This window comes from Garra rufa, chromosome 3 (assembly GCF_049309525.1).
Source record: "Garra rufa chromosome 3, GarRuf1.0, whole genome shotgun sequence".
Lineage (NCBI taxonomy): Eukaryota > Metazoa > Chordata > Actinopteri > Cypriniformes > Cyprinidae > Garra > Garra rufa.
This window is the reverse complement of record NC_133363.1, coordinates 57,169,356-57,193,407: the sequence shown is the minus strand read 5'-3', so window position 1 is coordinate 57,193,407 and position 24,052 is coordinate 57,169,356. Positions and strand designations below refer to the sequence as shown.

The 24,052-nt window shown below is 33.5% G+C and overlaps 2 protein-coding genes across 4 annotated transcripts in view; one reads left to right on the top strand and one right to left on the bottom strand.

Moving 5' to 3' along the window:
- Nucleotides 1-6,921, top strand: rasl12 (RAS-like, family 12). Its single transcript, XM_073836433.1, has 6 exons — nt 1-210; nt 325-437; nt 805-861; nt 1,611-1,684; nt 1,854-2,044; nt 6,044-6,921. Exons 2-6 carry the CDS (start codon nt 326-328, stop codon nt 6,375-6,377), a joined length of 768 nt encoding a protein of 255 aa, XP_073692534.1. The 5' UTR covers nt 1-210; nt 325; the 3' UTR covers nt 6,378-6,921.
- LOC141331385 (uncharacterized) overlaps nt 6,749-24,052 on the bottom strand; it is a 23,081-nt gene continuing 5,777 nt past the window's right edge. Inside the window, exons 1-6 of one of the 3 annotated variants that reach the window (XM_073836429.1) lie at nt 15,787-15,875; nt 14,790-14,848; nt 13,104-13,469; nt 11,746-11,865; nt 11,492-11,582; nt 6,749-8,552 (exon numbers count right to left, since the gene is read on the bottom strand). In XM_073836429.1, the coding sequence (XP_073692530.1) occupies nt 8,174-8,552; nt 11,492-11,582; nt 11,746-11,865; nt 13,104-13,469; nt 14,790-14,829 (996 nt within the window). In that variant the 5' untranslated portion in view covers nt 14,830-14,848; nt 15,787-15,875 and the 3' untranslated portion in view covers nt 6,749-8,173. Of the gene's footprint in view, nt 8,553-11,491; nt 11,583-11,745; nt 11,866-13,103; nt 13,470-14,789; nt 14,852-15,786; nt 15,876-24,052 lie in introns of those variants that run through there. The other 2 variants (XM_073836430.1, XM_073836431.1) reach the window with 2 other exon arrangements.

Below are 24,052 nucleotides of genomic sequence, written 5' to 3'. Positions count from 1 at the left end.
TTCACTCTTCATTCCCCTCTCGCCACATCCTCTCCGACTAGCAGCGACTTCAAATGCTCTGGAAAAATACGAAAACAGTCTAGCAACCTCGGATAGAACGTGCATCTGAGTCTTCTGTGGCTATGAACATGTCGTTTATACTGGAATACAACGCGATCCAGCTGTTTTGCAGAGAGCGCTGGTGAGAAATCAGACATCAGCATCATCCAGGTATGACCTCAGAAGATCAAAGCACACATGCACTGTGTCTAAAGGGCTGTTTGATTCGGATCTGCTTCCTCATGTGTTCATTTTTCAATCTCAATCTTTCAATCCCGTCTTCAGGATGTCTCTGATGTTTGGGAAAGCAAGAACTTGCAATATTGTCACAGTTCCTGAGCATGAGCCTTCGGAGTGTAACATAGCGATTTTGGGAGCTATGGGATCTGGAAAGTCAGGTATGACTAGCATTCCATGTTCATAATAGCAAACAAAATTAATTATTATGCTTTGGTTATGTCATCTTGTTTCATGTTTCATTTTCAGGAACACTTAAATACTGACAAAAAGTATTTGTTTATATTTGAACTACAGATTAAGCATCTGTTAAGTATTTCCTAATGTTGATAGTGATTGATTGTATCAATAAATGTTATATGAGGTGTTATTTAGTTAACCAGGAGAGAGTAAACTCATAATGAGATTTATTTTTAAGAGAAATGTTTAAAAAGCTAAGTTTCTTCTATTATCTTGTTGGAATGCTATGTTATGCAATTTAAATATTTCTAAACTTAGACTTACAGGAAGTTTGTCTGTCCCCCGCAGCACTTACAGTCAAATTCCTCACGAAGCGCTTCATCAGTGAATATGACCCAAACCTTGGTGAGTTTCCCAGCTTTTTTACTGTTGTCACCAAGGATTTACCCAAATATTGAGGGGAGTTTAAAGGTAAAAGTTTACTGAACAGTCACTTAAAAACCAATAATGAGTGACTGAACATCTTGGATATGGGAGATGTGTCCTCCTCAGTGTCTTCTAGTTCTGATCTTAAAACAAAACATATAAATCATAGAGATATTTTTACCTTACTGGAGCACTAACTTCAGGGCTGTTTAGTTTCATGCAGATGTAATTAATAGGGACGTAAGATGGGTGACTTTAAAACATAAAAGGATTTTACTTAGAGACATAAAAGCTTCATTCTCATTTTCATATTTTTTTTTTTGGCAGAAGATGAAAAGTTTAGGCTTATACTGACAGCTTTTACGGTACTGAAATGACAAGTTTGACTTTTTAAGACTTGCAGTCTTTGCCAAACCACTTTAAAACTTTGTCTCAAGTCTTTTTCCAATGCACCGCATAGTATTTTCTTCAAGTTTGTCCTTTGTAGTTGTATCACATTTTCATTTAGTTCAAATGTAATTCTTGTTTTATGAACTCATTATATAAAATAACAATCAAATAAATGATTAAACACACATGGATGTCAGGAACTGAAATATCATCGTTTATTAGTGAAGAACTGAATGAAAAGTGAGACTGGAGACAAATCTGAAGACAAAACACATACCAGTTCATTTCTTAAAAAAAAAAAAAACATGCAGTATCTTTTTTCCGTGTTTAATTTTCAGAAGATACATACTCTTCAGAAGAAGTTGTGGATCAGCAGCCGGTTCTGGTTAAAGTAATGGATACGGCTGATCAGGTAATGATTTGTCTTTTTTGAGAATGTTCTGCTTTATGCAGACTGACACTTTATATTTGTATCAGATTGATCTTCTCACAATGGTTGATGCTTTATTTTCTCATAAAGGAAGTTTGTTGCATAACCTTGGCAACTTTACAGCAAACAAATCTGTCTTTATTTAAATCAGGATGGACCACTCAACTGTGAGCGCTATTTAGGCTGGGCCAATGCCTTCATCATTGTCTACAGCATTGACAACCGGAACAGCTTTGAGGCCTGCCAGCAGTACTTGGAGACTGTGACCCTTTATTCAAAAGGCCTGCAGCCAGAAGCTCCTGTCATTCTTTTAGGCAACAAAGTGGACATGGAGAGATACAGGTGAATTTCATATCCTTTCTATTAAATTTCAGTATTGTAAAATAAAATGACTGAATGGATAAATAGTTCACCCAAAAATTGACTCACCCTCAGGGCATCCAAGATGTAAATGTTTGTTTCTTGATCAGAACAGATTTGGAGAAATTTAGCAATACATCACTTGCTCACCAATGGATCATCTGCAGTGAATGGGTGCCGTCAGAATGAGAGTCCAAACAGCTGATAAAAACAGAAGTAATCCACACCACTCCAGTCCATTTTGTGAAGCAAAAAAACTGCACGTTTGTAAGAAACAAATCCATCATTTAGACGTTTTAACTTTAAACCATTGTCTCTAGACAAAATATCTGGCCATAATCCATAAAAATGCTTCTTCCAGTGAAGAAGTCTATCCTCTGTTGTCCTCAAACATCAAAATCCACCATATAAACATTTTTTTAGAACTGTTTTCACTTGTAAACTGTTTGATGTGTGCATATTTCTCTCTTGATTCAGACAAGACACACTTTTCACTGGAGAAAGCAATATTATGGGTAAAGGAATGGATTGAATTAAAACCATATGTGACCCTGGACCGAAAACCCAATTACTGATTTTTCTTTTATGTCAAAAATAATTAGGATATTAAAGATCGTGTTCAATGAAGATATTTTGTAAAATTCCTTCCGTAAATATATCAAAACGTAAATTTAGATTAGTAATATGCATTGCATTTGGACAACTTTAAAGGTGATTTTCTCAATATTTAGATTTTTTTTTTGCACCCTCAGATTCCAGTTTTTCAAATTATTGTATCTTGACCAAATATTGTCCTATCCTTGCAAACCATACATCAATGGAAAGCTTATTCAGCTTTTGGATGATGCAAACATCTCAATTTCAAAAATGGTACTTTTTTATGGTACTGGGTCACATATTAATGATGGATTTGTTTATTATCAACACGCAGCATTTCATTCCATCATGTGGACTACTTATGGATTATTGTGATGTTTTGACCAGCTGTTTGAAATCTTATTCTGATAGCACCCATTCACATTGGTGAGCAAGTAATGCAATGCTATACTTCTCCAAATCTGTTCTGATGAAGAAACAATCTCATCTACATCAAATGTTCATTTTTGGGTGAACTATTCTATACTTTAAAGGGTTAGTTCACCCAAAAATGAAAAATAGCCAACGATTTACTTACCCTCCAGGCATCCTAGGTGTATATGACTTCCCTCTTTCAGATGAATCCAGTCGGAGTTATATTAAATTTTAGAATGGCATGGGCGGGTGTTTCTCTTCATCAGTCCAAAACAAGTCCAATAAAGCACATCCATCCATAAAAACAAAATGCCTCACACGGCTCCGGGGGTGAATAAAGGCCTCCTGTAGCGAATCTATACATTTTTGTAAGACAAATATCCATATTTAAAACATAATCACTTTAATCTAGTTTGCTCTAACTGGTCACATGCGCCCGTGAGTCTTGTAAAAACCAACGTTTGTTTACAGGAGCAAAGAAAGCAAAGTTTTCTTACTTGAGCAAGGAAAACCAGTCTCCTCTTGGTTTATATCGAAATCCTCTGACATTTTTCTTTACAAATCCTCTTTTTCAACTGACGTCAAGCAAGCTAGATTAAAGTGAATATTATGTTTTAAATATGTGACCCTGGACCACAAAACCAGTCTTAAGTCGCTGGGGTATATTTGTAGCAATAGCCCAAAAGACAATGTATGGGTCAAAATTATTGATTTTTCTTTTATGCCAAAAATCATTAGGAAATTAAGTAAAGATCATGTTTCATGAAGATTTTTTGTAAAATTCCTACTATAAATATATCAAAATGTAATTTTTGTTTAGTAATATGCATTGTTAAGGACTTAATTTGGACAACTTTAAAGGTGATTTTCTCAGGATTTTGATTTTTTTGCACCCTCAGATTCCAGATTTTCAAATAGATGTATCTCGACCAAATATTGTCCTACCCTAACAAACCATATATCAATAGAAAGCTTATTTATTGAGCTTTTATATGATGTATACATCTCAGTTTTGTAAAATTTAACCTTATGACTGGTTTTGTGGTCCAGGGTCACATATTGATATTTTTCTTGCAAAAAATGCATTGATTCACTATATTATGGATGGATGCACTTTATTGGACTTGTTTTGGACTGATGAAGAGAAACACCCACCCATGCCATTCTAAACCTTCGAAAAAAGGATAATTTTTAATATATCTCTGATTGGATTCGTCTGAAAGAAGGAAGTCTCATACACCAAGGATGCCTGGAGGGTGAGTAAATCATGGGCTAATTTTCATTTTAGCTTGAACTAACCCATTAAGTGTGAATTTTAAACAGTCAAATTACTAGTGCCAGAGTGGGTGCTAGTCAAAACACTAACCAAGCATAACAGGAAGCAGTGCATTTACATATTTATATAAATGTCCTTTTGTTAGTTTAACTGGAAGAACGTATGACCTGTGACTGGCTATAATTACAACACTTATGCTCCGTACCACCGCAAGTTATTTAGATTTCAATTCTTCATGACTTTAAAATGTTTAAGTAAGGATTTGATTGGTCCAGGAAATGACCATTCGTCGCCTTTATATTTCCTTTTCATTATGCAAACACAGGGCATGATTTATGCAGTATCATACTTAAATTGACCATAATACAGCTGGACTCGATCAAATCTATCCATTTATGTAACCGTAGATTTATGTGTGCAGATTTATGTGCTTCTTTGCCAGGCACGCTTTAAACAAAAGCTTTAACTGCTCATCCCCAGTTTTTTTTTTTTTTTACTGCTGTGCCATTCCTATTCCATTAGAGAGTTTCTTTAACTCCTTATTTAGATTTTGTTTTGTTTTTAGCTGTGATTACATGATTTTATATACTATATTTTATGTTTTGTCTCTATGCACACTATCCTTTAAACATTTGGGGTTGTAAGCTTTTTTAATGTTTCTAAAATGTGACCCTGGACCACAAAACCAGTCTTAAGTCGCTGGGGTATATTTGTAGCAATAGCCAAAAATACATTGTATGGGTCAAAATTATTGATTTTTCTTTTATGCCAAAAATCATTAGGAAATTAAGTAAAGATCATGTTCCATGAAGATTTTTTGTAAAATTCCTACTGTAAACCCATCCAAATGTCATTTTTGGTTAGTAATATGCATTGTTAAGAACTTAATTTGGACAAATTTAAAGGTGATTTTCTCAGTATTTTGATTTTTTTGCAACCTCAGATTCCAGATTTTCAAATAGATGTATCTCAACCAAATATTGTCCTATCCTAACAAACCATACATCAATAGAAAGCTTATTTATTGAGCTTTCATGTGATGTATACATCTCAGTTTTGTAAAATTGAACCTTATGACTGGTTTTGTGGTCCAGGGTCACAAATAAGTCACCAGGACTGCATTTATTTGATTAAATATACAGTAAAATCAGTTCAGAAATATTATTATCATTTCAATTTTTAAATATATTAAAATGGAATTCATTTCTGTGATGCAAAGCTGAATTTTCAGTATCATTACAGACTTCTGTGTCAAATGATCCTTCAGAAATCATTCTAATATGCTGATTTGCTGCTCAAGAAATAATATTATTATTCTGAATGTTGAAAACAGTCGTGCTGCTTCACAATTTTGTGAAAACGATGATGCATTTTTTCAGGAATTTTTGATGAATGCATCCTTGCTGAATAACTTTTGAAACACATTTATATTTAATAAAATGTGTTATGTTTAATAAAATCTAAAATAATTCAATTGAATTAATTTATTTCTTAAAAATATAGATTGACTCAATGTATTATTATTATTTAAAACACTAAATGTTCTTCCTTTTTTGCACAACAGCATACCTGAAATAATCTCCATGTATTTTTTTGTTTTTGTTTTTTGTTAAAATGTCCATTTTGTCTAAGAAAGTGAATCAACCACGCTTTTATAATGCTTGAACATTTTATGCAATGATACTTTTTTTTAGACAGGTGAGCAAGGCAGATGGCGCCGCTCTGGGCTTGCGGTTCAGCTGCCTGTTCTTTGAAGTTTCTGCCTGCTTGGACTTCCTGTCCGTTCAGCACATCTTTCACGAAGCCGTTCGAGAAGTGAGGCGAGAGACAGAGAGGAGTATCCGTCCGCTTTTCATCAGCGAAGACAAGTCTGCAATCAGCCTGTCCGCCGCTCCTCCTCTCACCGCCTGTTATAAAGAGCTGCCCACTCCAGCCACCGCAAAGCTGGTTACGGTTAAGTCCTCGAGAGCTCAGAGCAAACGCAGAGCCCCAACGCTTACACTCCTCAAGGGCTTCAAGATCTTCTGATGAGATGACGCCCTCTTCTGATAATGAGAGGATCTACAGTACATGAAGGAATACTTGTCTGTGTTACATCAGCTCATTTAGCTTTAAAACTAACAGGATCGGAAGGATTAGGACGTCTCTCACATACGTGAGAATGCGGTATGAGAATGGACAGTGTTAAATTAGAGTGCTAATGAATGTCTTTGGTAGCATATTCTGTTATATTTGATTTTTTTTGTTTCACTACTTTTTGCACCAGTATTATACTTGTATTTTATTGGGATAAAACCAATTTTCACGTAATATATTAATTCAAAGAATTCATCTGGACATTTTTATTATTATTTTTTACACAGCAAAACAAATTCAAATCATGCACGGAATGCCAAAGAAAGACTAAATAAACATCTTTATCTTTATTTGTTCTTGTTAAACTGTAAAAAATATTGTTAGTAATGATTAAGCATTGAAAATATCAAGTTTATTATATTGCATCACATCGAAACAGTGCTTTATATGGGATGCATAAAAAGATATGAAGATTAAATATTTGATTTAATCCATTTATGTTTGTGTGGTATAGTATTACTGTATGGTTTAGAAAAAGGTTAGCTCATGACCAATTTTGATGCACTTTTACATAAACAAATATATATAACAAATAGTAAAACTTGCCTTTTAAAATAGAAACTATACAACTTAAGATTATTACATGTGTAAATATTTATGTAATCATAAAGCCGGTTGGTTGACTCAAGGCTGTAGGCATATATGTTGGGCTAGGGAAACCAAGGGCAATAATATACACTAGCAGCCAAAAGTTGTTATAATAAATAATTAAGATTTTGAAGTTTTTAAAAGAAATCTCTACTGCTTATCAAAACACAGTATAACAGTAATATTATCGGCATTTAAAACGTCTGTTTGCTATGCAATTTCTTTCAAAACATTTAAAAATTAATCTTATAAAAACTTTTGGCTGGCAATTCAAATATTTAAGTACGATGGCATTTTAGTGCCACATAAAAAAAAATCTAAAATTAGAGATTAAAATCATAATATTTTGGGAATAAAGTCTAAACATTACGAGAATAAAGTCTAAATGTTTTGTGAATAGTGGAAATGTTTTGAGAATAAAGTTTAAATGTTTCAAGAATAAAGCTTTAATTACGTGAATGCTGTTGAAATATTTTGAGAATAAAATCAAAATTATGAGAATAAAGTCAAAATAAGTGAATAAAATTGAAATTTCCACAATATAGTCGAAATGATTCAAGAATACTTGAATTGTTTTGAGAAATGTTTCTAGAATAAATTCGAAATGTTTCGAATGAAGTCGAAATTACGAGGATAAAGTCAATATTTCTAGAATAAAGTCGAAATTATGAGAATAAAGTCGAAATTATGAGAATAAAGTCAAAATTATGAGGATAAAGTCAATATTGCGAGAATAAAGTCGAAATGTTTTGAGAATAAAGTCGAAAATACAAGAATGAAGTCGAAATATTTTGAGAATAAAGTAGAAATTACAATAATAAAGTGAAATTATGAAAATAAAGTGTAAATGTTTAAAGAATAAAGTCAAAATGTTTCAAGAATAAATTTGACTTTATTTTTATAATTTTGACTTTATTCTCAAAAAAATAACAGCTTTAATCTTGTAATCTTATTTTTTTTTTTAACGTGGCACTAAAACACTGTTGTATTAAAGAATTGAATTGGATATGCGCATCCCTCAGTGTGATTATAGCCCTAAATAGTCTGTCAACCAATCTTCATCTTGAATATAGTGTGAAAATGAACATAAACAGGCTAAATTAAAATGCAATTGTCTCAGATCCTGCTATTGCTTGGGGGCAGTTTTGGGACACAGTCTCTACATCTGTTTTGTACACGTCCTCTTCCGCTTGTTCTTCCTCTGCAGGTTCAGGATACAAAGTAGACACATTCCCATCCTTCCAGGTCACCACAATTTCTCCGGGCTTCGGCCCCTCTGAGGATTTGCTGTCGTATGAAGGCTCATCCCAATCCCTATGGCTGTTGTGTATAGTAATGTGTTCAGATGGGGTGAAATGGGTTTTCTCCTCCGTGACCTCTGTGACCTTATCAGTGATGATAACCTGCAGCTCCTCCATTTCAGGTTTCACGTCTGTGGCTTTTGAAGCTGCTTTGTATTTGGCTATTTGCTTCCTGTTCCTGTATGGGGAAACATGGAAGTTATGGAAGAAGGTATGAAAGCTATGATATTAGTGAGGACAGCAGAACAGATCTTGTCAAAATTTGATGGGACATTTTTAAGTTAAGATCTCTGACCTTTGAATAGCAGATTTGGGTATATTAGCAAATTTACTTGCAAAAGACTTTGTAAGGTTTCAGATCTCTTCTTAAAAATCTCTATACTCTAAAAAAATACTGGGTTATTTTTTCTAACCCAAATGCTGGGTTCAGCCTGCTTGGACATTTTATTGGGTTGTTTTTAATATTTTGACCCGGGTGCTGGGTAGTTTTTCTGTAACTAAGCTGCTGGGTCATTTTTTAATGGGTTATTAAAAATTTATATATATTTTTTTCTACCCAACCGTTGGGTTGAGCCTGACTCCGACAGAGCTTGGGTTTATGGCGACCTCTACAGGAGAAAGCGGTTCTCAGCGCTGCCGATTTGGTGTACGTCTTCAGCGAAATAAATGTTTGTATGCATTTAATTTCTTTTTGAAGTCTTTACTGTGCTGTAAATGATTTTATTTTACGCAACGCAACATAAAAGGTGAAGATGTCAGTCAGCTGCATCAGCAGCGGTCGTTTCGCATGATGGAAAAACGCCTTTTGCCTTACACAACATAAATTGATTTTATTCGTTATAATACTGAATTTATTTGAATTTGATGGTAAAATATGTTTTCTAATCTCAGTACTGTTTGTTTGTGGGCAAGTTAGGGAATCAGTCACGGCTTTATTCAGCTACGAGTTAACCGTGAGGCGGCGGTTTGACGTTCATAGTTCCCCAGCGAACAGCAGCCCATCACCGGCTTAGATTTCGCCGACACACCGGCACGAGAATTAGCACTATTTTGGTGAAAAGTGATTACAGAGAACACTTGGAAAGACTTTAATTAAAATGCTACTTTTAAATGTTACATTTTCATTTTTTAAAATGCCTGTTGAACTAATTTAAATGTATATAATATTGTAAACTATGCTGTAATCACCCAAATAAATTAAATCTGTCCTATATTTTTGTCCATGGGTGTTCTTTCTTAATAATAAATGTTTATTTTTTTGATTATTACTGTTGCCTCTATAATTCTGTAAGTGATTTTAAATTTCAAGCTCATTTTAAGCTAGTAATATAATATTTTTTAAACAATAGTTGCCTTACAGTAAATAAAACAACCCACTTTGTTGGATAAAAAACATTTAACCCAACTAGCTGGGGTCAAATAATCCAACATGTGTTCTGTCCAATATTTACCCAGCACTGGGTTTCCACATGACCCAAGTTGGGTTGTTTTTAACCCAGCATTTTATTAGAGAGCATTTTAGTTTTAAGTTGTTTTTTTTAACACTGCTTTCAGCATTTTTTTTTGAACAGTCTGTCCTTGGAATCTTACTAGAGCACTTCACTTTGGAAGTACCATGTGAGCTACTGGGCACACTTACTATGTAGGAAAGGAGACACAAATAGATTTATTACTATCCCTGCTGGAAAAAAAAACAGCTAGTTTAAGCTGGAAGTAGCTGGTTTTAGCCGGTCTCCCAGCCTGACCAGCTAAGACCAACCTACCCAGGCTGGAAAAGTGGCCAAAAACCCTCTTAAACCAGCCTAGGCTGGTTTTAACTGTTTTTTTTTTTTCAGCAGGGATATATGATGTCTTTTAAAATGTATTGGTATACAAATCATGCACTATGTATTGTAAAGGTGATTAGAGATAATAACAAGATGCGAGCATCATAATTTGCGTGTAAAGGAATATATATATATTTTTTTTTAATGCCACCCCTGCTGAAAAAAATAAACTAAAACCAGCCTAAGCTAGTTGGCTAGTTTCAGCTGGTCATAGCTGGTTGGCAGGCTGGTTTTAGAGGGGTTTTGGCCACTTCTTTAGCTGATCAGGCTGGGAGACCCGCTGAAACAACCAGCTAAAACCAGCTTGACCAGCCAGGCTGGAAGACCATCTAAAACCAGTTACTTCCAGTTTAAACCAGCAGAAATCAGCCAACCAGCTTAGGCTGGTTTTAGCTGGTTTTTTTTAGCAGGGATAGCTGAAACCTGGAGCGAGTTGTACATATGTTTGAAGATGTTCTGTTTTAAACGTACCCTGCTGAAAAAAAAACAAAAAACAAAAAAAACAGCTGAAACCAGCCTTGGCTGGTTTTAGCTGGTCTTAGCTGGTCAGCAGGCTGGTTTTAGAGGGGTGTTGGCCACTTTCCCCAGCCTGGCCAAGCTGACCAGCTAAAACTATCTTAAACCAGCATAGACCAGCTAATCAGTTTAGGCTGGTTTTAGCTGGGGTTTTTTCAGCAGGGATAGCTGAAACCTGCAGCGAGTTGTACACATATATGTTTGAAGACATTCTGTGCTGAACCTTCCCTGATAAAAAACAAACAAACAGCTAAAACCAGCCTAGGCCCCATCTAAAACCAAAATAGACCGGATAAAACCAGCTACTCCCAGCTTAAACCAGCTAAGACCTGCCAACCATAGGCTGGTTTTAGCTGTTTTAAGCAGGGACATGTCACAAAACATTAAAGAACTGATTTTTTAAAAAGTAGACACTTTATGTTTTTACTTGTGTATTTGTTTATTATCCACCTTATTCTTCAATGCAAAAGTAAGCCTATTTCGAGACTTCTGTTTCTTTATCTACTAATAGGAAATAGGGAGCAGAAAAACAGCATGCAGTAAATTGCAAAACTGCAGCCAGTGTTTTCATAATTCAGTTTTTACATTAAAATAACATGGTAAGACACACCAGTTTGCAACATCAAGCAGCAAAACCAGCTGTTTTGTACAGCTAAAAATAGCTGGACGCAGATGAGACCAGAAGTCAGAGTCAGACCCATAACATTTACAAATAAATAGCCACCCTTACAGGAAAAATAAGGTGGAAATAACTCTGTTACTCTTGTAAACTAACCTATTAGCCATGATGCCCATGACAAACAGCACAGCGCCAATCAGAAGACCCAGAAAAGCAAATGCCAGTACGCCGAACTTCCACGATGTTGCTATTAAACAAGAGAACGGCATTGAACAGTTTGTGAGTATTAGTGTGATGCAAGTAGTACACACTTTATCACATCACCATCCAAGTGTGCATTTCAAGGTATTTCATTGATGCGATGTTAAGTTCTGTAAAAATGACAGTAAGTGCAAATTTGGCACACTCACGGTCCTCTGTGCGGTAATACCACTGTAAAAACTTTATCTGTGCCTCTGTCATTCTCGGCGCAGGTGGCCCTTCAGCAAAGTCAAACTCCTCTGTTTCTAAATCGCTGTCTCTTCTGGATCCTATGAGAATCGGTGAAGATGAGAGATGTATTAGAATCATGCATGAATAGACAATTGAAGAAGGTCAGTGGAGTTTCTTTTCATATTGTAAACATGGCAGAAATCACTTTTACACTCTTGTGAAAGGGAAGCCAGACATATAGTGAACTGAGACATTATTTTTATGACAGTGAAGCACAGTCCCCCTATAATCACAATACCATGATATAGGTCCTGTATATCCTTAAAAAGTTATATGTATATGTGACCCTGGACCACAAAACCAGTCTTAAGTCGCTGGGGTATATTTGTAGCAATAGCCAAAAATACATGGTATGGGTCAAAATTATTGATTTTTCTTTAATGCCAAAAATCATTAGGAAATTAAGTAAAGATCATGTTCCATGAAGATTTTTTGTGAAATTCCTACTATAAATATACCAAAATGTAATTTTTGATTAGTAATATGCATTGATGAGAACTTAATTTGGACAACTTTAAAGGTGATTTTCTCAGTATTTTGATTTTTTTGCACCCTCAGATTCCAGATTTTCAAATAGATGTATCTCGGCCAAATATTGTCCTATCCTAACAAACCATATATCAATAGAAAGCTTATTTATTGAGCTTTCATATGATGTATACATCTCAGTTTAGTAAACTTTAACCTTATGACTGGTTTTGTGGTCCAGGGTCACATATATATTTTGATTTTATAGGGTGAAATTTGTAATGAAATATGTACTATGTTGTTTTCACTCGATTATTAGTGATGATTGAAAGTTTGGGGACAGTACATTTTTAGAAAAAAAAAATAGTTAGTAAATATGCATTAAATTAATCAAAAGTGACAGTAAAGATGTCTATAATAATACAAATGAAAATTTCTTTTTCAAGTAAATGAAAATTTTAAAACTTTTATTCATAAAATATTAAAATGTATCATAGTTTTCACAAATATATTAAGCAGCACAACTGTTTTTACATCAATAATAAGAAAAAATCAAATAATCACAATAATGATCATAATAAATGATTTCTGAAGGATCATGTGACACTGAAGACTGGAGTAATGATGCTGAAAATTCAGCTTTGCATCACAGGAATAAATTACATTTTAGAATATATGCTAATAGAATCCCTGGCCTTTATGGTATTTTTGATCAAATTAATGCAGCTTTGGGAGTGTATGTCAAGATCAATTGAACAGGACAATGTAGATGCATAATTTATTATTATTATCTTTTTTGTCTACTTACTCAGTATATTTTGGCAGATGTCGCCTGCATCCAGAGATTTCCATGTGTCGTGTTCACCCGTGTTCAGGTTGAGTTTTCCTCTTTCTGTGCTCAACACCTGAGAGTTTTGCAGACTGATGAGCTGTTGAGCTTTGCACTGCCATTTGATATGTTCACCAGAATCACAAGTGACAGTCTGGACTGGGTCTGTGTGAATAGCAGACAGACACCTCTGGGTGCCTGCGTTTACTAGGAACCAGTGATCTGTCCACTTCCACTGCTGCAGCACTGAGTCCAGACTGCATGTCCTTAACTCAACAACTCCTTCAGACGAGTCCTGCAGACACAGACCTTCCTTCATGCTGTGGATCGTAAAGCCAATTGTGCCTTGAAATAAAAATGGACTATTAGCATATTATAACTCCCTTTACATGTTTTGTATATTGTTTTTACAAATAATATAATTCATTCAAGCCAGTGTATTTTGTCTTGCAATTAGTTTTATTATTCAACCTGTGTGATTAATTGGTTGATCGACTGATTGATTTATTAAATTCTTTTTTTAAAAAAAAATATTGACAATAGTAATAATAATTAAAAAAAAATGTTTATTGAACAGCAAATCAGCATATTCGAATGATTTCTGAATGATTATCAATGATGCTAAAATGTAGGTTTGATCACCGGAATAAATTACATTTTTAAATATATTCAAATAGGAAGCAGTTTTTTTAAATACTAAAAATATTTCGCAATATTACTACTTTTGCTGTATTTTAGATCAAATAAATACAGGCTTCGTGAGCAAAGGAGTATTGTTCAAAAAACAAAAAACTTACTGTTCAAAAACTTTTGAATGGAAGTGTGCATAAAATGGTTCTTAATTGTCATAGAAATAAAATGTAAATAATCTGACTATATAATATTATTATATTATCAATTATTTTTAAAACCTTATTTCTTTTAATAGTAAAATGGACGGGATTTCCCAAAAGCATTCTAAGCCTATAGTTATAGTTAATCATTGGCAAAAATCTCAACAGTCTCAACAATCTATACTCTCAGGCAAAAAGTTACAAATCTGTCACCAGGGCAGTGCCCTAAGGTACAAAAGCTAAAAAGTAAATATGTGACCCTGGACCACAAAACCAGTCTTAAGTCGCTGGGGTATATTTGTAGCAATAGCCAAAAATACATTGCATGGGTCAAAATTTTTGATTTTTCTTTTATGCCAAAAATCATTAAGAAATTAAGTAAAGTTCTTGTTCCATGAAGATTTTTTGTAAAATTCCAACTGTAAACATATCAAAATGTAATTTTTGATTTGTAATATGCATTGTTAAGAACCTAATTTGGACAACTTTAAAGGTGATTTTCTCAGTCTTTTTGATTTTTTTGCATCCTCAGATTTCTGATTTCAAATAGATGTATCTCAGCCAAATATTGTCATATCCTAACAAACCATACATCAATAGAAAGCTTATTTATTGAGCTTTCATATGATGTATAAATCTCAGTTTTGTCAAATTTAACCTTATGACTGGTTTTGTGGTCCAGGGTCACATATGTATCCTTTAATCACCCCTAAATGGTTCAGATTAGTACTTCAAAATTACATATTAGTACCTGGACATGTCCTTGCCAGGATTTATTCTCTTAATATTAGATTCACTCAGTTGATTCTATAAGGTTAAGAGTGTACTATACCAGGCCATGTGAGAGATAATGTTATCCATAGCAGCAGCATCGTTCCTGTAACACTGAATCTGCTTAAACACAAAAGCCAGTGCATGAGGTGTTAATACATCCACACATATTAACACATTTAAAAAACAACATATCAAGTTTCATTGGCCTTAGGTTTTCATTTCTGAGAAATTCTCCCCACACATGCAATGTTTGAACAAGTCAAATTACTAAAGATGCCATGGCGCAATATTTTTAATGCGATATCATGCTTTGACAAAAAACAGATGTCGAATTCCACCCACCTCAATGTTACAAAATATCTCTTTCCACCTCATTATTTTATTTATTGTGGTAAAGACCTTTAATCACATTTTGCTTTTCATTTTTTTGTGTTTTTTTTATTAAATTACTTTTTTTGGTCTCCATCAGTGTAACGTGTAATTGATTGCTGCCATTTAATAATTTTCCCTTGAAAAAGTAAAGTAAGGCATTACTTCTATTTTTTCAGAAATTTAATTACAGTTACCTCTTATGTAATTGGATTAAATACTGTAGTATATTAAACATTAGTAAACAAAACTCTATAAAAAATGCATGTTTTAATGTAACCTATATTATTTTTAATTCATTAGCAAATTTCCACTACATTTTTCAAGTTAAACAAGATTCAACTTGTTTTTTTAAGTCTATTTAATATAACTTAAATTAATAGTTGAAATGACTTGCACAGCCAATAATTTGATTATACTTTTTATAATTTAAAGCATCAACTGCACTGAAGTTTAAGTTGAAGAAGGCAGAAATGTATTACAGTGTATAAAACATTTAAAAATCAATGCTACAGTACATTTGTCTTTCAACTTATGCACCAAAAAAATGACGATATGCCATACGATAGCAATTCTTATCAGCATTTCTTATCATAAGACTAACCCAATGGCTTCCTCAGATCACAGAGCTTCTGTATGATCCATACAGATGCTTATTATAAAGGACATGCATGAATTTAACTCACCTGAAGAGCACGGTTTGAGAGGCAGACGTGGTGTAGAACAGAAAGAATGACTACACATGTTGGGAACGCTTTACCACGGCAGAGACTTTCCAAAGTTCAAATGGGAGGAGATACACTCTTGTAATTCCTGTCCATTTTATAGTGCACTTTAATTTCTTTATGAACTCAGAGGGGAAAGATGAAAGATGATGTCTGAAGATAATATGGGAATGAGTTAGCAGCTCATGTCTTTACGTAATTATAGGTGAATCTGAAGTTATTTTATGTACTGTATGTATGTATTTTTATATGTAAGTTTATAGTTTGTACAATCATAGGCCATCAAGGAAATACAGTACTCTAAAATAGCTAGGCCATCTTGAGATAAATACAGGCAATAAATAATTTAACTAAAGTAAAAGTCATTCTACACACTGTTTATAAAGGGTTATGTTCTGTAAGGCTGTTTTTTGCTCAATGTTGGATAGCCTTGCTTCAGCCTTGTCATATTAGTCACATGTTGGTTTAACACTGTTGAGGGGGACTCAGTCTCTGACTCATCGGTCAAGAACCTGTCACATTGTGTATGTTTGCTTGTGCAGGCTGAGAGGTTGGTTTTATTTCTTTACAGCAAGCGCTTGGAGCCGCTAGAGGTGAATGAACTAGGTGTTACTTTCACTGCAGAGGTGAAGCGATAAAAGCTACTCGTTACTGGAGTATCACCTTACTGAGAATATTTTCCTTGTAGCTCAGAAAAGCATAATGGATTTATAATCCACATAATTGGAAACCAATCCTAGATATGAAATAAGATGATCAAAGTTTTGTAAGTTCAAACTCGGGGGCACAAGTTCAAAATCAAGGGTCTGATAAGATGATGGTACCTTAAAGGACAAGTTCACTTCCAGAATAAAAAATACATATCTTGTCATCCGAGATATGCATGTCTTTCTTTCTTCAGTCGTAAAGAAATTGTTTTTTTGAGGAAGACATTTTAGGATTTTTCTTCATATAGTGGACTTCAATGGTGCCCCAAATTTGAACTTCCGAAATGCAGTTTAAATACAGCTTCAAACGATTTCAAATGCGTTTGTAAACAATCCCAGTTAAGGAAGAAGGGTCTTATCTAGCAAAATGATCAGTTGTTTTAATAAAAAAATGCGATTTATGTAATTTTTAAAGTCAAATGCTCATCTGGTCTTGCTCTCCCTAAACTCTTTTTTTTTTTCTTCTTCTTCAGTATAAGAGTTAGGGTATGTCACCCCTTTGTCATCGAAGATATTAATGCCTTTCTTTCTTCAGTCGTAAAGAAATTGTTTTTTGAGGAAGACATTTTAGGATTTTTTTTTCATATAGTGGACTTCAATGGTGCCCCGATTTTAAACTTCCAAAATGCAGTTTAAATACAGCTTCAAACGATCCCAAATGCGGTTGTAAACAATCCCAGTTGAGGAAGAAGGGTCTTATCTAGCAAAATGATCAGCTGTTTTAATAAAAAAAATACAGTTTATGTAATTTTTAAAGTCAAATGCTCATCTGGTCTTGCTCTCCCTAAACTCTTTGTTTTTTTCCAGTATAAGAGTTAGGGTATGTCACCCCTTTGTCATCGAAGATATTAATGCCTTTCTTTCTTCAGTCGTAAAGAAATTGTTTTTTGAGGAAGATATTTTAGGATTTTTTTTTCATATAGTGGACTTTAATGGTGCCCCGATTTTAAACTTCCAAAATGCAGTTTAAATGCAGCTTCAAACGATCCCAAATGCGGCTGTAAACAATCCCAGCCAATGAAGAAGGGTCTTATCTAGTGAAACAATCAGTTGTTTTCATAAAAAAAATACAATTCATATAAATTTTAAAGTCAAACACTTGTCTTGTCTTGCTCTCCCTGAACTCAGTTTTTTCAGTTTAAAGGAGTAGTTTACTTTCAGAACAAAAATTTACAGATAATGTACTCACCCCCTTGTCATCCAAGATGTTCCTGCTTCCTTTCTTCAGTCAAAAGGAAATTATGTTTTTGAGGAAAACATTTCAGGATTTCTCTCCATATAGTGGACTTCTATGGTGCCCCCGAGTTTGAACTTACAAAATGCAGCTTTAAAAGGCTCTAAACGATTCCAGCTGAGGAAAGAAGGGTCTTATCTAGCAAAACGATTGGTTATTTTCTAAAAAAATATTACAGTTTATATACTTTTTAACATCAAATGCTGTACTCTGTACTTCTGTACTCTGTGTATTCCGGTTCAATACAGTACAGTTAGGGTATGTCGAAAAACTCCCATCTCATTTTTTTCCTCCAACTTCAAAATTGTCCTACATCGCTGTTTTACCTTTTTTTGTAAAAAGCGTTTGATCTTATTTGCACGTTTACTTTGTAAACACTGGGTTTGTACTTCTGCAGCGATGTAGGATGATTTTGAAGTTGGAGGAGAAAATGAAATGGGAGTTTTTCGACACACCCTAACTGCCATGAACTGGAATACACAGAGTTCACACAGAGCTAGGCAAGATTGAGAGCGTTTGAGATTAAAAAGTATATAAGTTGAAAATGTTTTTAGAAAATAACCAATCTTTTCACTAGATAAGACCCTTCTTTCCTCGGCTGGGATTGTTTAGAGCCATTTAAAGCTGCATTCAAACTGCATTTTGGAAGTTCAAACTTGGGGGCACCATAGAAGTCCACTATATGGAGAGAAATCCTGAAATGTTTTCCCCAAAAACATAATTTCCTTACGACTGAAGAAAGAAAGACATGAACATCTTGGATGACAAGGGGGTGAGTACATTATCTGTAGATTTTTGTTCAGAAAGTGAACTACTCTTTTAAGAGTTAGGGTAAGTCAAAAAACTCATCTCATGTTCTCCCTCAACTTTAAAATCATCCTTCATCGCTGTTTTACCTTTTTTGTGAAGGGTGTTTAATCTTTCTTGCATGTTCACTTTGTAAAGACTGGGTACTTCTGTAGCGACCCTTTGTTTGCAAAATTGTTATATAGCCTACTTTTTGTTACTTTTATTCTAACTGAACTAGGTAAGAAGGCTTATGTATGCAGCGCCGTTTGATTAGAATCTTCTCCAACCGAAACTGAAATTACAAAATTTGCTGCCTTTGGATCATTTTAAATGAGTTATCTGGCAAATGAATGATGATTTAACAATATGAAATTGTTTTAAGTGTCATGTGTGGTGTATATTTGTGATGAAACTGACTGTATTGCTGCCCATTTTGGCCAGGACACTCCTGTGAAAGAGATTTTTAATCTCAGAGAGTATTTTCTGGTTAAATAAAGGTTACATAATAAAAAAAGTAGCGATGTAAGATCATTTTGAAATGATTTTTGAAGTTGAGGGAGTTTTTCGACATACCCTAACTGTCTTAACTGTCTTAAATACACACAGTTCAGGGAGAGCAGGACAAGACGAGCGTTTGAGGTTAAAAAGTATTTAAATTGTATTTTTTTTAATGAAAAAAAAAAAGGATAAGACCCTTCTTCAACAGCTGGGATCATTTACAACTGCATTTGGGATCGTTTGCAGCCACTTTTAAACTGCATTTAGATTTAGTTCAAAATCGGGGCACCATAGAAGTCCACTATATGGAGAACAATCATGAAATGTTTTCCTAAAAAAATAATAATAATAAAAAAAAAATTCTTTATGACTGAAGAAAAAAAGACATGAACATTTTGACAAGTGGGTGAGTATTGGTTTGCATGGTGTTAACATTGACAAATTCTTAAATTCAACATACAATATTTTTTGTTTAGGAGAAAAACGAATTTATTAATTTATAAATATTTATAAGTTTTTACATATGCTTTTTGGTCCAGGGGAGTGCTTACAATGTATTATTCATGTTAGCTTCGCCCCCTACTGGAAAATACTGACACTATATTTTCCTAATTTAGAGGTGAGAAACAACCTTTAACATCTTATCTTGTTGTAAAAATACTTTTTGGCTATTTTTATGAAGAAATATAAGTAAATGATAACACTGGTATCATGTTTAGGCGTTCAAATGTATCTATATCCTTATAGTTGTTTTAGGCACAAATCAGAATTACTCCTAAACAATGATAAAACAAAACATGTCATTATTTATAATTCATTTTTATATTTTGCTTTTAAACTGAACAAAACAATAAAGCAAAAAGACATAAAAAAGAATTTTATGGAAGTGTATGAATAGTAAATAGATATGATAAAGTAAATAGGTACAATATTAAATGTAGGCAATGTAACGTAGTATAAAATATTAATTCTTCTCCTTGTTGATACACACAAAATGTATCTGGGCACTGTAATATATGACCCTGGACCACAAAACCAGTCTTAAGTAGCACAGGTAAATTTGTAGCAATAGCCAATTGTATGGGTCAAAATTATTCATTTTTCTGTTATGCCAAAAATCATTAGGATATTAAGTAAAGAGCATGTTCCATGAAGATATTTTGTAAATTTCCTACCGTATATATACCGAAACTTAATTTTTGATTAGTAATATGCAATGCTAAGAACTTCTTCTGGACAACTTTAAAGGCAATTTTCTCAGTATTTCGATTTTTTTGCACCCTTAGATTTCAGATTTTCAAATAATTGAATCTCTGCTAAAAATCAAAATCAAATAATGGTAAAAAAAAAAAAGACCTTTATGACTGGTTTTGTGGTCCAGGGTGACATATATTAGCTACAATATATTTTAACAATAACAATACAATATATTACAATAAATTTAATTTAACCTCTCCTTCCCCTTTTTCTCACTATACTAACATTTCCTATCTAATATTATCTAGGCTATATTGTACTATCTATATTTAGCCAAGTATTAAGGTGTATTAATTATATGAAATACATAATAACATGTTTTTAAAGAAGTATAATCTCCATAGCAATGCATTTCAAAAAGATTTTATGCAATTTCACAAGGTGGAGCTAGTTTGCAACCAACAGCATTAAAGGCCTGGAATTTGTATTGCATTTTCAGCTGTTCTGAACAAGATAAATATAGATCTCAGTGCTAAACAGCAGCACATAATGCCAGTTTAGTACACTATAATCCATTTGCATTAAACAGCTAAGAAAACTAATGCTTGTGATCCAGGCGTGACAATACCAATTATTGATTGCTGGGATATTCTCACTTAATTTCACATCATTTACACTTAAACCACAATATTCAGCACAAGAATCAACATGTGGCATCTTTAACAAAAGAAAAAGGTGAAAAAAAGAGTATGTACATGTACATATTTGACCCTGGACCACACAAAACCAGTCTTAAGTAGCACAGGTATATTTGTAGCAATAGTTAAAAAATCATTGTATGGGTCAAAATGACTGACTTTGTCTTTTATGACAAAAATCATTAGGATATTAAGTAAAGATCGTGCTCCATGAAAATATTTTGTAAATTTCCGACCAGAAATATATCAAAATGTAATTTTTGATTAGTAATATGCATTGCTAAGAACTTCATTTGGACAACTTTAAAAGCGATTTTCTCAATATTTTGATTTTTGTACACCCTCAGATTTCAGATTTTCAAATAGATCTATCTCGAACAAATATTGCCCTATTCTAACAAGCCATACATCAACAAAAAACATATTAATTCAGCTTTCAGATGATGTATGAATCACAATTTCAAAAAATGTACCTTTAACATTTTAGTGTATTTCAGTTTTGTTTTTTGTTATAAGTGTGCCTGTGTTAATGCCAACTGCATAAATTTTGGCTCAGGTGTTTATTTTTATTGAAATTTTAATATTTTACCCTAATTTCCTTGAAGAAAATCAATTTTACCCTCTGTACAAAAAATACGCACACTCAGGACCTTAAGAACAAAAATGTCCACATTGAAACCCATTAAAACTGCAATTTTTTAACCCAGGACCATTTGACTATAAAATGATGCAATATTTGCTAATAGGCATTCATTCTATCGGCAAGGCTTCAAATTTGACATTTTTAAAATGTTTTACTAGATTGTGCCATTTTTTTTCAAATTTGGCATATACATTAAAAAAAGCACTACATAACAAATATAAATGCCTCAAAATTAATTTTGTTGTTCTTCACTGACACACCCGAGAATAATAAGCAAAGAAAAAATTTCTGCTTAGCATTTAGTATATGGAAATTAACTACTATTTTTCATTTTTCCATAAAAAACAGACCACATTTAAAGGGTTGCAATTCTGAAAATTAATGAATGTTTGGCATCTATGGATAGAACAGATGCTGGTTAAAAAAATCGACATCAGTGAAAGTAAAAGAATTAAATAAAAAAGTTTTTGTCCATTTTGCACCTATGTGTAACTTCTTTTTTTAACGCACAAGGGTTAAGACCTCTATGGTTAAGACTGGTTTTGTGGTCCAGGGTCACATAACCTTAACTCCACCCATTTGTTCACTCAGAGGTGGAGCTGGACATCAAGAGAGGTGGAGCTGGAGGCCATTTGGCTCTGCAGTGAGCAGTACTTGCATATTTTTAACACAATGTCACTTAAGCAATTATCTGTTGGTTTTGTGATCAAGAAAATATAATATTGTAATACAATTCGAAGGTAGAAGATGCTGATCAAATATGTGTAACCTGTGATATTATAATAATATTAACTTGCAACAATTCTTCGCTTTTGCACATACGTTGTTGAACACAAGAGCACAGCCGCTAACACGTGCCGTTATAAAAAGGAGGTGGAGTTCCATGACGCAACAGCTCGTGTAGCCAATAGAAAGCGCGATATGTAAATAAGTTGGTCTAAAGCAGGAAGTGCGGTAACGTTTGCGCCTCTGTCTGTCTGTAGATGAGACGAGGAGAGAAGAAAATGCTAGAAAGTACCACGGATAAAACATCTCTAAATAAACACACTGTGTCCTAACGTGAGAGTACAAATCTCTATTTGAGTAATACAGGGAAACGGAACTATTTGTAATCGACTGGGGAACGAGGTAAGATGCGTTCATCTGCATTGAATCGATGCGTTTTATTCCTACTTGTGTATTTGTAGGGGTGTCGTCTCGTTTTCCTGTTTGTTCTGCGCATCTAATTTAGCCATTTTTAACATAACAGCTTGTATTATCATAACAGGCTAGTGTTTTTTTTTCAGTAGCTAGGCCTGTTTCTTAAGTAGGTATTTGTTTATGTCATATTTGTTATGCGTAAAGTTGTTCATCTCACTTATATCAGTGTAAATGATGGGCAGATGATTTCTATTGTATCTTGTTGACATCCGCAGTGCCACTTGTTTTCCATACACATATATGTCCACACTGTGTATAAACATAATAACCACTGGAGATGTCAGGCTGTTTTGATGTAAAGCCAGATGCTGGGCCTTATCCTGCAGGGCACACTTTGATCAGCACACTGTCACGATCATCAAAACAACATCATGAAGTGTGTTTATGCTTTGCTTTAATAATACTTGATGGCGTTTTACACTTTGATCATTTCTGAACACAATCAGTGGATTGTAATCATATGTCTGAGTTATTCTTCTGAAACCTGTTAAGAGGATGTCCAGGTAGTTTATATAAGTGAAGTCTGTTTTATATCCACTGAGATGTTTGTTACAATGTTTATTACGTTGATGGTAGTTAATCAGATTTTATTTCTCCATTCTCATTATTGTAATCCAACCTTGGCTTATTGCTTTTAATATTTCTATTATTTTTAATGATACTGATGAGTCTCATTACATAATACAAGAGTTTTATTACTCCATTACTTTAAGTGAAAACTGTTATACAGTGATTTTGACTCATAAGTACTTTAAATACTATATTTCTAGTTTTATATTCATATAAATTATAATCTAAGAAGGGTTAATTATAGTTAACTAAACCAGATTTTTATCACCTAAAATGTAATAAATGTAAACTTATTTAATTTCAGCTAGATTTAGCTAGATCCATTTTCATTTAGTTTAACTTGATGTACTAAAATAGCTAAAACTAAAACAAAACCAGTCATAAGGGTAGATTTCAAAATCAAAATAATCTGAAAGCAGAATAAATGAGCTTTCCATTGATATGGTTTGTTCATATTTGGTCGAAATACAACTATTTGAAAATCTGGAATATCTTAATATTGAGAAAATAGTTTGTAAAGTTGTCCAAATGAAGATTAAGTTTTGATATACAATATTTATGTTGGGAAATTTGATCTTTACGTTCTTTACTTAACATCCTAATGTTTTTCGGCATAAAAGAAAAATCTATCATTTTGATACAATGTATTTTTGGCTATTGCTACAAATATACCTGTGCTACTTATGACTGG

What these genes read in the sequence shown, in the direction of transcription:
- rasl12 (XM_073836433.1), top strand. Translation starts at nt 326, where the DNA reads ATGTCTCTGATGTTTGGGAAAGCAAGAACTTGCAATATTGTCACAGTT. An exon ending in TAATGGATACGGCTGATCAG is followed by an intron (nt 1,685 to 1,853) that starts GTAATGATTTGT and finishes TATTTAAATCAG; the next exon opens with GATGGACCACTCAACTGTGA. An exon ending in GTGGACATGGAGAGATACAG is followed by an intron (nt 2,045 to 6,043) that starts GTGAATTTCATA and finishes ACTTTTTTTTAG; the next exon opens with ACAGGTGAGCAAGGCAGATG.